This window comes from Rana temporaria, chromosome 11 (genome assembly GCF_905171775.1).
Source record: "Rana temporaria chromosome 11, aRanTem1.1, whole genome shotgun sequence".
Taxonomy (NCBI): domain Eukaryota; kingdom Metazoa; phylum Chordata; class Amphibia; order Anura; family Ranidae; genus Rana; species Rana temporaria.
This window is the reverse complement of record NC_053499.1, coordinates 98,666,321-98,681,388: the sequence shown is the minus strand read 5'-3', so window position 1 is coordinate 98,681,388 and position 15,068 is coordinate 98,666,321. Positions and strand designations below refer to the sequence as shown.

Sequence of the window (15,068 nt, the reverse complement as noted above, 5' to 3'; positions counted from 1 at the left end):
AAATCCGTTCACGATATTCCATTCTATCCACGACAGCTTATCGACACTCCAACCAACAGGATCAGATCCATCCCATTTCCCCAGAATCAAGACGAGACACGCAGCTCTGTACTTGTTCCCAAAATGAAGACAACTTTAATGGTAACTTTCAGTCTTATATACAGTACAAGGCATGGAAGGAACGATCAACTCCCCACCCACACATCACACCGTGGGGGGCTTCAATCACATTCTTTGAGCTAATTACTAAACATTCTAGACATCTCGGCGCCGGGCTATAATTATCCTGACCTAATCACTGCACATTCTTTCATTAACAGAATTCAACCAAAACACCATCACACAATGCATTCCCCTCAAACCATATCTTACACAGACTTTCTGTCTCCGACAAAAGGTATTCACACCTGGAAAGGTCTTAGGAGCAGACCTGAATTAACACCTCTACAGCCTTACACAATGGACAATGGAATATCTTAGGAGTCTATTGACCTGGTTTGGGTCAACATTAACCAACAACTTGTAATATCTCCAATTGCAATATGAGCTATCAGTAATGTCCCCTGTCCTGTAATTTAGGATATACTTTCTCAGTCATCCTATGGCCCTATCGGACATAAGGTGACCCTAGACATAAGAGTTATTAATGACGCTGGCACAGGAGTACCCCTCATCCTTACAAAGTCTCTGTTTGTCCTGGGTCATTTCGTTAGTGTCTATAGCCAGTCAGACTCTCCAAGACTTTGGATGGATACTGAACCTCCAAAAGTCGGTGTTGGTTCCCAATCAGCGCCTAGAATACCTGGGGCTGATTCTGGACTCATCGGAGGCAAGAGTTTTTCTCCCTCCAGAGAAGTTGCAGATGCTCCAGGCTGCAGTGAGGTCGTTAACATCCTGCAAATGGTCGTCTCTGTTTCTGTATGAGAGTCTTGGGCCTCATGGTAGCCTCCTTCGAGGCAGTACCGTATGCCCAATCCCATACTCGGGTAGTACAGAAGGAGATTCTGTGCAAATAGAACAAATCCCCATTGTCTCTGCATCATCAGATTCAGGTAAGTCGCCAAGTCAGGGCCTCTCTGACTTGGTGGCTGACATCCCCAGCACTTCAGTCTGGGAAGTCTTTCCTTCCTTTCCACTGGACTGTGATCACGACGGACGGCAGCCTGATGGGTTGGGGGGAGTCTGGGGGGTTCAGTCGGCCCAAGGCCGATGGACTCCGGAAGAATCTCTCCTACCGATCAATGTCCTTGAACTTCGAGCAATAAGACTGTGCCTCTCCAAGTGGTTGCCGAGACTTCAAGGGAGTCCGGTCAGGATCCAGTTGGACAACGCCACGGAGGTGGCTTATGTCAACCATCAGGAAGGAACAAGGAGCTCTGTTTGGGGTGAAGTTAAGTCTTCTTTTGATTGCTGTTCCCACCCTTCGTTTTTTCTGACACTGCTTGGGGACGTCCCACATGTCAAGATTTAAGGAGCTGTGTCCATCCATGGACAAAAAGAGAAAATAGGATTTCTTGAAGTCACCATAAAATCCTTTTCTCTGTCGTCCATGGATGGACACAGTACCCTCCCCTCCTTTTTTAAGTTTGTACTGCTTTTTGACGAACTGAGCTAAATGCTGCAGGATGAGGGGTTATGACCGGAGGGACCGCCCCCCTGGGCGGGGCTGTTCAACTCTGTTAAAGTTATATGTTTTAAGATAACTAGCATGTTCTGCCTAGTCCTCTCCTATGAACAGGAACATAACCCATATGTCAAGATTTAAGGAGCTGTGTCTGTCCATGGACGACAGAGAAAAGGATATTACGGTGAGTACAAAACATCCTATTTTCTGTACTTCTTGGTAAAATCTTTTCCATTGAAGAACACAGCCATGGTGGTTGGAGACCGGGTTATACTGAGCCAGAATAACTTTTGTAATTGTCAGTCTCCTAACCTCTTGAAGGTGACAATATAATCCAAATGTCCAAGAATTACTACATTCTATAGTTGTATTCCTCTTTGATCATTCTAATAATGTTTTTTTTTTTTTCTTCTAGGTTCTATCTCGGTTAACAGTCGAAATACACCCTTTCAGGTTGGGGGAGAGAGTGAAATTCTTGACCTTGAAGGAGACATGTACCTTGGAGGTCTTCCAGAACCCAGAGAAGATCTTCAACTCCCCCCTGAGGTGTGGACAGCCTCCCTTGGCTTGGGTTTTGTAGGTTGCATAAGGGACCTTTTTGTGGATGGAAAAAGCAGAGATATCCGACGACTGGCTGAATCTTCAGGAACTGCAAGTGTAGCCCCTTTCTGTACTCGGGAGACTCCACGGCACTGTGCAAATTCTCCGTGCAGAAATGGAGGACAATGCAGAGAAGGCTGGAACCGCTTTATTTGTGACTGTGTGGGGACAGGGTACCTTGGGGAAACATGTGAGAGAGGTGAGCTTATTTAGTAAATATCAAAACAAACTAAACAAATTGCCTTTGTTGTGTCGTTACATATATTTGCAACTGTGTACTACGTATTTAATGGAAATCTAAAAGACTGTTTATAAATAGGTCAAATAGTCAAGCTACTGTAGATAGATTAAAGTGAAACTAAAGTCAAAACATTTTTTTTTTAATTTTGGTTAGAAAAGCGGATGGTTAGAACCCCTGAATTTTTTTTTATTTTCTTTCAATTCTTTATTTTAAAGTTTTTTTCTCTTTTTTTTTTCACAAAGATACACATACATCTTTTCAAAAACAAAAAAAAACATCTTATGCATATATTCTACTTATTTTATTCTTAATCATATTTAATTTCTTCTATCTCCCGTTTCTACTTTATCTATAAGCTTAGATTATTTAAACTATACCCTTAATTATGTCCTTGTGATTTAGCTATCCTTCCAACCCTTCCACAGCGTTCTTCTCACCCAGGAAAGAAATAAACAGAAATTATCGGTTTAATCTTTAGATTAGAAAACAAAAATAGAAACAAAAAAATCAAAAAACAAATAAAAATGTTAAGAGAAAAAAAGAACACACCACAGTCCCCCAACCCCTCCCCCTCTCCCCCCGTATCCTCCCCCCTTCACCCTCTTGGCTCTTTCCTTCCTGGTGGTCTCCCTCTCCCTCCTCTCTTCACTCCTCATCTCATCCTCTCCCTGTATGCAATATATGGAGCCCATATTTGGCGATGCTTGTCCTCCTGCTCCTTCATACTCATGGTAAGGTTTTCCATTAATTGTACTTCCGCTATTTTTGCCATCCATTGTGCTTTACTTGGAGAGACATTACTTTTCCAGAGAGCTGGAATGCATGCTTTTGCGGTTGATAATAAATGTCTCAGCAATGAGTTTTTTTATTTTTCCACTGATAAAGGTATATCAAAGAGCAGGAAGGCAGCTGGATTATCTCCAAGTGACACATCTATCATTTCTTCTATTGTTTCTGATACCATTTGCCAGAAACTCCTTACTTTTGAACATTTCCAAAAAATATGTATCATAGTGCCCACAGTCTCTTGACACCGCCAACAGAGATTTGAGGTCTGCGGATATATCCGGTTCAATACTTCTGGAGTTCCATTCCACCTACTCAGAATCTTATAACTTCCCTCTTGGTATCTCGTTGCTATTGACACCTTGTGTGTACCTAAATATCTTATTTTTTTGTGCTTCTGTGAAACTGACCCCCATCTCTCTTTCCCATGCCTGTATGTAACCAAGATTTTGTGGGGCCTTTAACTCGATCACCATAGTATATAATGTCGATATTGCATGCCTCACTAACTCTCCTTTCAGGCATAGGTTTTCAAACTTAGATGGTGTGGTTGTTTCTCTAGTTCGCATGGAAATTGATCTGAGATATGCATTTAACTGCATTCTACTGAAGAAGTATAAACTTTCTCCAAACTCAGAGTCCAGTTCTTCTTTAGACATTACTTGATTATCTACCGTGAAATGTATCAGTCTGTTTTTACCCTGTCGATTTAGAGTCATAAAACTTTTATCCTTTAGTCCCATTTCGAACTCTGGATTGCCCAGGATCGGAATCATCGGGTTCAGCAGATTAGGTGTCTCCACTTTTTTAAGTATCCTTTTAACTACCCTGAGTGTCGCTCCTACTGTCGGATGTTGCTTTGTTGCTTGCGGTATTATCGTGTTTTTTAGCCAAATGAATCCCTCCAGGGGTACCTCCACTATTGCTTATTCCATGTGTACCCATGGTTTTTCTTTTTGACATGCACACCAGTCCAATACTCTTGCTAAATGTATTGCCTCGTAGTACGCTTCACTTTTGATAATTGTAAAAAGGACAGATAGAGAGAGTGAATCATCCTAAATGGGACACAGGCCGCAATAAAAACCTAACAGGTGTGTAGAGTGAGGAGATGGGGAGGACCCAGACGTTGGGCACCCAAAGGGAAGACTTGGCGCACACACAGTGGTTGAGAATGCATAAAGTATTGATACCCGTTCCAGATACAACAACTGAGTCCCTTTAACAGTAATAACTGAGCAGCAACACTTAAACAGGAGACGGAACTCCAGCATGAGAGCTGAAGACAGAGGTCGGCAGCTGACACAGGTGGAAAGCAGGCAGATGCAGTGAGTGAGTGAGTGAATAACTTGTATACCGCTACACATGCAAACTAAATCGCCTTAAGTAAGCTCAAAGTGGAGAAGTCTCGCAAATAGTCTGCGGCAATCCCTATACTGTCGCTCCTCCGCTGTAACCTGTTCCTATGTTAGGTTCACTGTAATTGACCAGTGAGTTACTGTGCTTAAGCTCACCACATGCAGAATTTTCCAACTACAGTGAGCCATGGCTTTTTGTAAGCACTGCCCTCACCAAAGATAGGCGCAGGAGTCACCCGGGTGGCAGTGTACCCAGCCCTCCTGATGACACGTATGGGGGCCTAAGAGGAATAGGTATTTATCTTGTACTCCACTCTCCCTGCAATGTGGAAACAACAGAGCCACCTGTGTAGCGAAGTCAACCTGAACCTGCCTACAGGTGTTCTAATCCTTATCCACCCTATCCAAAATGTAAAAAAAAAACAATTGTCTTGTTTATTGTGGTACGTGGTGGAGAAATTTTTGTACAGTTCAATCAAATGTCCCAGCTACATACATATTTTTCCTGTTATAAATTAGGCAGTAAATAAAAAAAAAAAAAGTAGCACTATCTAAGTGTTTCCAATATGGGTAACTAGTGGTAGAAACCTCCTGATTAACCACTTCCCGACCGCCGCATGTACATATACGTCGGCAGAATGGCACGTACAGGCACATTGGCGTACCTGTACGTCCCTGCCTAGACGTGGGTCGGGGGTCCGATCGGGACCCCCCCGCTACACGCGGCAGTCGGGTTCCCTCGGGGAGCGATCCGGGACGACGGCGCGGCTATTTGTTTATAGCCACTCCGTCGCGATCGCTCCCCGGAGCTGAAGAACGGGGAGAGCCGTATGTAAACATGGCTTCCCCGAGCTTCACTATGGCGCTGCATCGATCAAGTGATCCCCTTTATAGGGGAGACTCGATCGATGACGTCATTCCTACAGCCACACCCGCCTACAGTTGTAAACACACACTAAGTGTACACTAAATCCTACAGCGCCACCTGTGGTTAACTCCCAAACTGCAACTGTCATTTTCACAATAAAGAATGCAATTTAAATGCATTTTTTGCTGTGAAAATTACAATGGTCCCAAAAATGTGTCAAAATTGTCTGAAGTGTCCGCCATAATGTCACAGTCACGGAAAAAATCGCTGATCGCCGCCATTAGTAGTAAAAAAAAAAAAAAATTATAAAAATGCAATAAAACTATCCCCTATTTTGTAAACGCTATAAATTTTGCGCAAACCAATCGATAAACGCTTATTGCGATTTTTTTAACCAAAAATAGGTACAAGAATACGTATCGGCCTAAACTGAGGAAAAAAAATGTTATATATGTTTTTGGGGGATATTTATTATAGCAAAAAGTAAAAAATATTGAATTTTTTTCAAAATTGTCGCTTTATTTTTGTTTATAGCGCAAAAAATAAAAACCGCCAAGGTGATCAAATACCCCCAAAAGAAAGCTCTATTTGTGGGGAAAAAAGGACGCCAATTTTGTTTGGGAGCCACGTCGCACGACCGCGCAATTGTCTGTTAAAGCAACGCAGTCCCGAACTGTAAAAACACCTTGGGTCTTTAGGCAGCATTTTGGTCCGGTCCTTAAGTGGTTAAAGGTAACTCCTTTACTGATGTGTGAATACTGCTGGAAACCTCCTATACAGAATATGTGTTGTAAGGGGTTAGCTCGTAGCGGGGGTGTGTGACCTCCTGAGTGGGTTCACTACACACTGAACTATACAGAGAGGCAGCCGAGGGTGGTTGAAAAACAAGGGTTATGGTTTATTCTTCCATATTGCTGGAAACAAGTGCAAGCAACCAAACAGCATAAACAAAAAAAAACATAAAATAAACCCTGGCCATTTGGGCCGTCTACCTTCACAACACAGGAACCTACCTTTGGAGTCTGGCACAGCCTACTGCTGGGCAGACACTGCTGGTCTTCCAGCAGAAAACAATAGTCTTTTTGATTTTCTTATCACACAGCAAAAATATCAACATCCACTTCACCTTCAGAAGTCTTCCTCCGCTCACTGCTCTCCTTAACTCAACAAGCCTCAGGATGCAGCATTGAGCAGTAATCCTCTGGACAACTTATAGAGGCCTTAATTTCCTCATTCTGAACAGCTAAAGCTATCCAACGTCCTTAAACCTTTCTTGCTACCTCTGCAGCCGACACCTGATAGTAATTGGTGAATTTTCTAAACAAGGCAGAAATGTATCTCCCATCTGTGACAACACCCCCAGATTTACCTGTCTTCCTGTCACATACCCCCCCCTCTTGTTTTAACCCTAGGGTTGGGACACAGGTTGCCAGGCACACATGTACTCGGGACAAACCATCTGCATTCCCCATTTTAACACCGGGCCGATGTGTTACCACAAAACTAAATTCCTGAAGGAACCACCTATTTATTCTCCTATTGGTCTCCTTGTTTTGTGCCATCCACTTCAATGGGGCATGATCCGTCACCAGTTCAAACTGTCTACCCACGAGGTAGTAGCGGAGAGAATCCAAAGCCCATTTCACCGCCAAACACTCTTTCTCAATGGTGGCATAATTCTCCTCATGGCCCTTAAACTTTCAGCTGAGGTAAAGAACAGGGTGTTCCTCCCCCTTGATAATCTGGGACAGTACAGCTCCTAACCCCACATTTGACGCATCTGTCTGAACCACAAAGTCCTGTGAAAAATCAGGCGAATTTAAAACTGGCTGACTACATAAGGCCTGTTTTAAAGCCTGAAAAGCTGTTTCTGCTTCGGGAGTCCATTTGGTCATGACAGACTCCTTTGGTCAAATTGGTCAGGGGAGCAGCCTGTGAGGCAAAATGGGGGATAAAACGGCGATAATAACCCGCGATCCCGAAAAATGCACGAACCTGTTTCTTATTGGCGGGACGTGGCCAATCCTGAATAGCCTCAACTTTGTTTATCTGGGGCTTGATTAGACCTCTTCCAATGGTATACCCCAGATACTTCGCCTCTTCTAACCCAAGGGTAGATTTTTTTGGATTGGCTGTAAATCCGGCTTCCCAGATGGAATCCAACACAGCCTGAACTTTTGGTAAGTGTGAGTCCCTATTTTTTACTTTCTGGAGTTACAAATGCTGTTTTTTCCCTGGCCGACTCCGAGAGAGGAATTTGCCAATAACCCTTGGTCAGGTCTATCGTCGTCATGTACCGGGCAGTGCCTAGGCGATCAATCATTTTATCTATGCGGGGCATAAGATAGGTGTCAAACTTAGTGATTTTATTCAGGCGGCGAAAATCATTACAAAACCGGCAACTTCCATCTGGTTTGGGTACTAAGACAATGGGACTGGACCAATCACTATTTGACTCTTCTATCACACCTAGCTCAAGCATTTTTCTTACTTCCTGGCGAATTGCCTCTCGCCGGGCTTCTGGAATTTGATAAGGCTTCAACTTGACCTTATCCCCTGGTGTGGTGATAATGTCATGTTCAACTCCAGAGACCCAACCTGGCAAGTCTGAAAACTTCTCCCTGTTTCGGAGCACAAACTCTTTAGCCTCCTGTTGCTGAGTTTTGGACAGAGTCTCCGCTATCCCAACTTCAGGGACAGCCAGGTTAAACGGAGCAGAAGATCGGGTAGTCTTAGTGACCAAGGACTCTCTATCCTTCCATGGTTATAACAAGTTCACGTGATAGAGCTGCTCAGGTTTTCGTCTTCCCGGTTGGCTAATTTTATAATTCACCACCCCCATTTTCTCCAACACTTCATAGGGACCCTGCCATTTGGCTAGGAATTTACTTTCGACCGTGGGGACCAGCACCAACACCCTATCACCAGGTGCAAAGGAACGGACCTGGGCCCCACGATTGTAAATCCTTTGTTGAGCCAACTGGGCTTGGGCTAAATGTACCTTCACAATCGGCATCACTTGGGCAATTCTATCTTGCATTTGTGCCACATGTTCAATCACACTTCGATGAGGGGAACTCTCACTCTCCCATGTTTCCCTGGCAATGTCCAGTAGGCCCCAAGGGTGCCTCCCATACAGTAACTCAAACGGAGAGAACCCTGTGGACGATTGGGGAACCTCTCTTATGGCAAACATCAGATAAATATCCCCCCAAAAAAATATATATATATATATATATTTATATATATAAATAACATTTTATTTTTCCTCAGTTTAGGCCACTCCGTATTCTTCTACATATTTTTGGTTATAAATATATATATATATAATTGATTTGCGCAAAAATTATCAATTGTCATTGATACAGCGATCAGTGCTATATAAATATGATCAGTGTCCTGTCACTAGGGGGAATGTGGAAATGCTTGTTTACATCAGCATTTCCCCGTTCTTCCTCTCCGTGAGACGATCGCAGGTATGCCCGCGGACATCAAGTCTGCGGGCCCGCGTTCAGACTCACTGAGCTTGCGGCGCGCGTCCACAATGCCGCATCTTAAAGGGGACGTACAGGTACGTCCACCTGCTCAGCAAAGCCATTGTGCCGAAGTATATCATCATGCGCTGGTCTTTAAGCGTTATTAAAATCACTGCTCCCGAAAAAACGTTAGTTTTTAAAACTTTTTTATGACAATACCTTGCATATAAGCCTTTTAAATGAGCACTTTTGATTTTTCATGTTAATCTCCCATAGACTTTTAAACGGTGTTCCGCTGATTTCGAATTTGCTGCAAAGACTGCATAATGTTCGCTATTCGGCGAACACTCAATGTTCGAGTCAAACTTAGGTTCGACTCGAACATCGGGCTCATCCCTATTTGGTAGGAAAGGTCCCTCACTGTTCTGGAAATTCTTTGAACCCAGCTTTATTATTTCTGGGCCATATTCTGAGTAGAGTTACGACGGAGTATCTCAGGAAACTCCGTCGTATCTCTCTTTTTTGACCCGCGTATCTATGCGAGTGATTCCTAGAATCATTTTCGCATAGATACGCTAAAGATCCGACATGAGTAAGTCACTTACACTGTCGGATCTTAAATGTAATTCGCCGCCGGCCGCTAGGTGGCGTTTACGTTCAGGTCTCATTTGTTTATGCAAATGAGCCTGATACGCCGATTCCCGAACAAATTTGCGTCGCGTAACCGTCGCTTACGTCGTTTGCGTAAGCGTAAGGTTACCCCTGCTATATGAGGGGTAACCTTACGCCAGTCCCACGTATGCCATGTTAAGTATGGCGTCGGGTCCGCGTCGTCTTTTCCTGTCGGGTACGTCGTTTTCCTAAGTCGTTCTTGAATACGACTTTACGTCAATGACGCACACGTCGGCGTCATTGACGTTTTCCGACGAGAACTGGAGCATGCGCACTGGGCTATTTTTAGCCCGGCGCATGCGCAGTTCGAAAGAAACGGGGGCGCGCTTAATTTAAATATAAGCCGCCCCCTTTGAAATACGCAGGGATACGCCGGGCCTTTTACACTACGCCTCCGCAAAGTACGGAGCAAGTGCTTGAGGAATACTGCACTTGCTCCCAGTAAGTTGCGGCGGCGTAGTGTAAATAGCTTACGCGAGGCCGCCGCAGAATATTGGAGAATCTGGCCCTCTGTTCTCAATGCATCAGGCAGAATTGGTTTTCCAGATTCCTTGTCGAACTTCAGAAGTCCAATGTCATGCTTTTCAATAACTTCTGGTAAGACAGTTTGAGCCTCTTCAAATTCACCAGGTTCAGTATCGTCGGGTTCGATTTCATCAATAAATACATCACCGCCACCATCATCTTTGCCTTTTGTCATGTTCACGTTCTCTCTGGCCTCCTCACTTCTAATCTCATCATACTCGGATTTATCTGGCTTGTGACGCATTTGTACTTGATCCACCTTCAGATTCTAACAAACTTGTAGCAGATGCAGGGGACTCCATGTAAGGTGTCGAACAGCTTGTTCCAGTCTTTTCAAAGAAGGTCATGAAGAACTTTCTTTGCTTCCTCCACCTCCAACTTTTGTATCTTCTGTCCTTCAGCTCCACTTTCCTTATTCTTCGTCAAGAAAGGTTTCATGGTTTTTGCGATACACCTGAAGATTGATAGAAGTTGGCTGTCAGGGCTGGTGATCTCCAATTCTGTCGCTGGGCTCTTTGAGCTGAGTCATTTTAAAGAACACACACACACACACACACATGCTGACTGGCACACACACACACACTGATACAAAATCCACTGATGATGCCAACACACTGGCACAATCACACTCATTAAAATACATTGGTTGCACACAGTAACTCATACAAAAACAATGACGCACACTAACACACAATCAAGGGACAGAGAGGGACACAATGTGACAAGAACAGAGAGGGATGTCCGGAACAGGGAGGGACACTGGGGACAGAGAGGGATGCAGTGCGACGAGGAAAAAGAGGAATGCCAGGGACAGGGAGGGACAGAGAGGGACACAATGTGACGAGGACAGAGAGGGATGCCAGGGACATGAACTTTCATTTAATGTGGACTGTTTAATGAGCTTGTTGCACAAATCACTTTATTACACTATTTATTATTGGCCAGATTCACAAAGAGTTACGCCGGCGTATCCGTAGATACGCCGTCGTAACTCGGAATCTAACCTGTCGTATGTTTAAGTGTATTCTCAAACTGAGATACACTTAAACCTAGCTAAGATACGCCGGGCTGCGCCGTCGTATCTTAGCTGTCTAGTTCCACCGGCCGCTAGGGGCGTGAACGCTGATTTACGCCTAGAATGCATAAATCAGTGAGATACGCCGATTCACGAACGTATGCTTACCCGTCACAGTAAAGATACGCCGTTTACGTAAGGCGATTCCCGGCATAAAGTTAGTCGAACAAATAGTTGGCCTAGTCAATGTTAAGTATGGCCGTCATTCCCGCGTCAAAATTTGAAAAATTTACGTTGTTTGCGTAAGTCGTCCGTGAATGGGGCTGGACGTCATTTACGTTCACGTCTAAACCAATACGTCCTTGCGGCGTACTTTGGAGCAATGCACACTGGCATATGTCCACGGACGGCGCATGCGCCGTTCGTAAAAAACGTCAATCACGTCGGGTCACGAGACATTTACATAAAACACACCCCCCTCATCCTCATTTGAATTAGGCACGCTTACGCCGGCCCATTCACGCTACGCCGCCGTAACTTAGGAGGCAAGTGCTTTGTGAATACAGCACTTGCCTCTCTTACGGCGGCGTAGTGTATAAAAGTAAGCCAATCTATCTGAATCTGGCTATTTATCTATTTAATCCATATTGACCATTATTTGATATCTATGGCCATGCATATTTATTTAATCCATATTGAGCATTATATTTGATTGGCTGCTTGTTTCTGCTTGGCAGTTGGCAGTGGCACACATGCACAAAATTGTACATGATGATAATCAAGAGTAGTACTTCCTAGTAAGGCTACTAATCCTTGCTGCTGCCTTGGGGTTTCCTGTCATCCATTCTTTCTCTCTCATGACTCGTCTCTTCTTGAGGCTCCTCATGTCACAGACCATGATCTTTGAAGAAGATGATGCCACGCAGAGGAGGTTAGGCGGAAGATTAGGCTCCGCCTCCACCAGTTACCCGACCCAGTCTGGCCAGTCGTCATATACCAGAAAAACGGTTAGAAAATATTGCCCCGGTCGTACAAAACACCCCTAGTATTACACAAAATAAACCCCCAAGTGTCACTTCACTGTGGCACACTTTCTAGGGTTGTCCAAGTGTAATCGGCGCTCTCGTTGCCATATTGCGTTCCACGCTGGAACGCATACGGCGACCGCGCACTGACGTCATCGCCCGGTGCCGCGTGCGTTCCAGAGTGGAACGCAGAAGTGCCGAGCGTAATCAACGCTCACTCGACACACATGCCTGGCTCCTATAAACAGAACAGCGTGTGTACTACACGCTGTTCTATTATTGTCGGCCGTAGCCGGACCACGCTACAACAAATCTACTGCTACTATTACCCCTAACCTGGAAACCTTTGCATGCTGGATCCATGTCTCAATTAAGCTACTAACGCTACTAAGTATCCTCTACCTGGATCCACGCTGCCATGCTTATTGCCACTGCTCTCGGGACACCCTGATGCCGCGCATCACTTTATGAAAAAAACGAAATTTTCTGTGAAGTAAAAAACGACGTTTTTGAAACTTCAATTTTCAAAAACGATGTTGCCTACACACCATCGTTTTTTCACAATGCTCTAGCAAAGCGAGGTTACGTTCACCACTTTTTTCCATTAAAGCTCGCTTCATAACTAGCTTCTGGGCATGCGCGGGTTTAAAAACGTCGTTTTAAACGTCGTTTTTTGCTACACACGGTCAATTTTTGTGAAACAAAAAAACAAAGTTTTGAAAAACGACACAAAAAATTGAAGCATGCTTCAATTTTTTTTGGTCGTTTTTCACAAGACATAAAACAACGTTTTCCCCCACACATGGTCATTTAAATTGACGTTTTTAAAAATGTTGTTTTTTTTCATCACATAAAGTGATGGTGTGTACGCGGCATAAGATATTCACCATAAGGAGACCATCAATTACAGAATCCCATTGCTGCTACAATACTCTGCTATTGCTGAAGAACTCTCATCTCTGCAAACGGATAAGTACCATTACCACGTTAAAAAAAATTGCTCTAGAATTACCTTGTTCGCATATTGTATTAACCACTTAAGACCCGGACCAATATGCAGCTAAAAGACCCAAGGTGTTTTTACAATTTGGCACTGCGCTGCTTTAACTGGTAATTGTGCCGTCATGCAATGTTGTACCGAAACAAAATTTGCGTCCTTTTCTTCCCATAAATAGCTTTCTTTTGATGGTATTTGATTGCCTCTGTGATTTTTATTTTTTGCGATATAAACGGAAAAAGCATGGGATGAAAGAAAAATCCTGGATCGCCGCACTCCTCAAAAAAACTATGTCTTTATTCAAAAAAAAAAAAAAAATGCAAATGGAAAAAACAGCCAAAATTCATGCAGTCAAACAAGAAGTGGACTAGGAAAAAAGAGCTGACATGTTTCGCATCATGTGATGCTTACTCGTAGGTAGTGAAAAAATTACCAAAGTGTGCTTAAATAGAGGAGGGAAGGAGGTGAATGGGGCATTTCACCAGACACTCCCAGGTGATCATTAGTCAAAGGAACACTATTATCCTTGATGTATCACACATGAGGTGCTCCTCAAGATTTGTGAATCAAAAACATTTTTGACATCGATTTTTGAGGAGTGCGGCGATCCAGGATTTTTCTTTCATCCCATGCTAATTGAGCACAGCCAGCACCCTCTTGATTTGTTGGGATGGAAGCAACGGGGAATAATTGTTTTATAGAGCGGTATACTTTTCTTCATAAATGGAAAAAGACCGAAAAATTTGAAAAAAAAAAATATTTTCTACTTTTTGTTATAAGAAAAATCGAATTAACTAAATTTTAGTCAAACATTGGCCAAAATGTATTCAGCCACATGTCTTTAGTAAAAAAAAATCGCAATAAACGTATATTTATTGGTTTTCGCAAAAGTTATAGCGTCTACAAACTAGGGTACATTTTCTGGAATTTACACAGCTTTTAATTTATGACTGCCTATCTCATTTCTTGAGGTGCTAAAATGGCAGGGTAGTACAAAACCCCCCCAAATGACCCCATTTTGGAAAGTAGACACCCCAAGAAAACTGCTGAGAGGCATGTTGAGTCAATTGAACATTTTCATTGAATAATGACAAAAAAAAAAAAAAAATGTTTACAAAAAGTTGTCACTAAATGATATATTGCTCACACATGCCATGGTTATATGTGGAATTGCACCCCAAAATACATTCTGCTGCTTCTCCTGAGTACGGGGATACCACATGTGTGGGACTTTTTTGGAGCCTAGCCGCGTACAGGATCCCGAAAACCAAGCACCGGCTTCAAGATTTCTAAGGGCATACATTTTTGATTTCACTCCTCACTACCTATCACTACCTATCACAGTTTTGAAGGCCATAAAATGCCAAGATGGCACACAACCCCCCTAAATGACTCCATTTTGGAAAGAAGACACCCCAAGCAATTCGCTGAGAGGCATGTTGAGCCTATTGAATATTAAATTGTTTTGCCCCAAGTGATTGAATAATGACCCAAAAAAAATAAAAAATTACAAAAAGTTGTCACTAAATTATATATTGCTCACACATGCCGTGGGCATATGTGGAGTTACACCCCAAAATACATTCTGCTGATTCTCCTGAGTACGGGCATACCACATGTGTGGGACTTTTTTGGACGGAGCCCCCTAAATTTTTGATTTAACTCCTCACTACTTATCACAGTTTTGAAGGCCATAAAATGCCAAAATAGCATAAAACCCCCCCAAATGACCTAATTTTGGAAAGTAGACACCCCAAGCTATTTGCTGAGAGGTATAGTGAGTATTTTACAGCTCTCATTTGTTTTTGAAAATGAAGAAAGAAAATAAAAATGTATTTTTCTTTTTTAAATTTTTAAAACTTTGTGACAAAAAGCGAGATC

General features: G+C 43.2%; 1 protein-coding gene across 13 annotated transcripts in view; it reads left to right on the top strand.

Moving 5' to 3' along the window:
• The window catches only part of NRXN2 (neurexin 2), a 2,907,124-nt gene that overhangs the window by 1,664,811 nt on the left and 1,227,245 nt on the right, over nt 1-15,068 (top strand). For all 13 annotated transcript variants that reach the window (XM_040327841.1, XM_040327834.1, XM_040327835.1 and 10 more), the window contains one exon: nt 2,040-2,423. In XM_040327841.1, the coding sequence (XP_040183775.1) occupies nt 2,040-2,423 (384 nt within the window). The remainder of the gene's footprint in view (nt 1-2,039; nt 2,424-15,068) is intronic.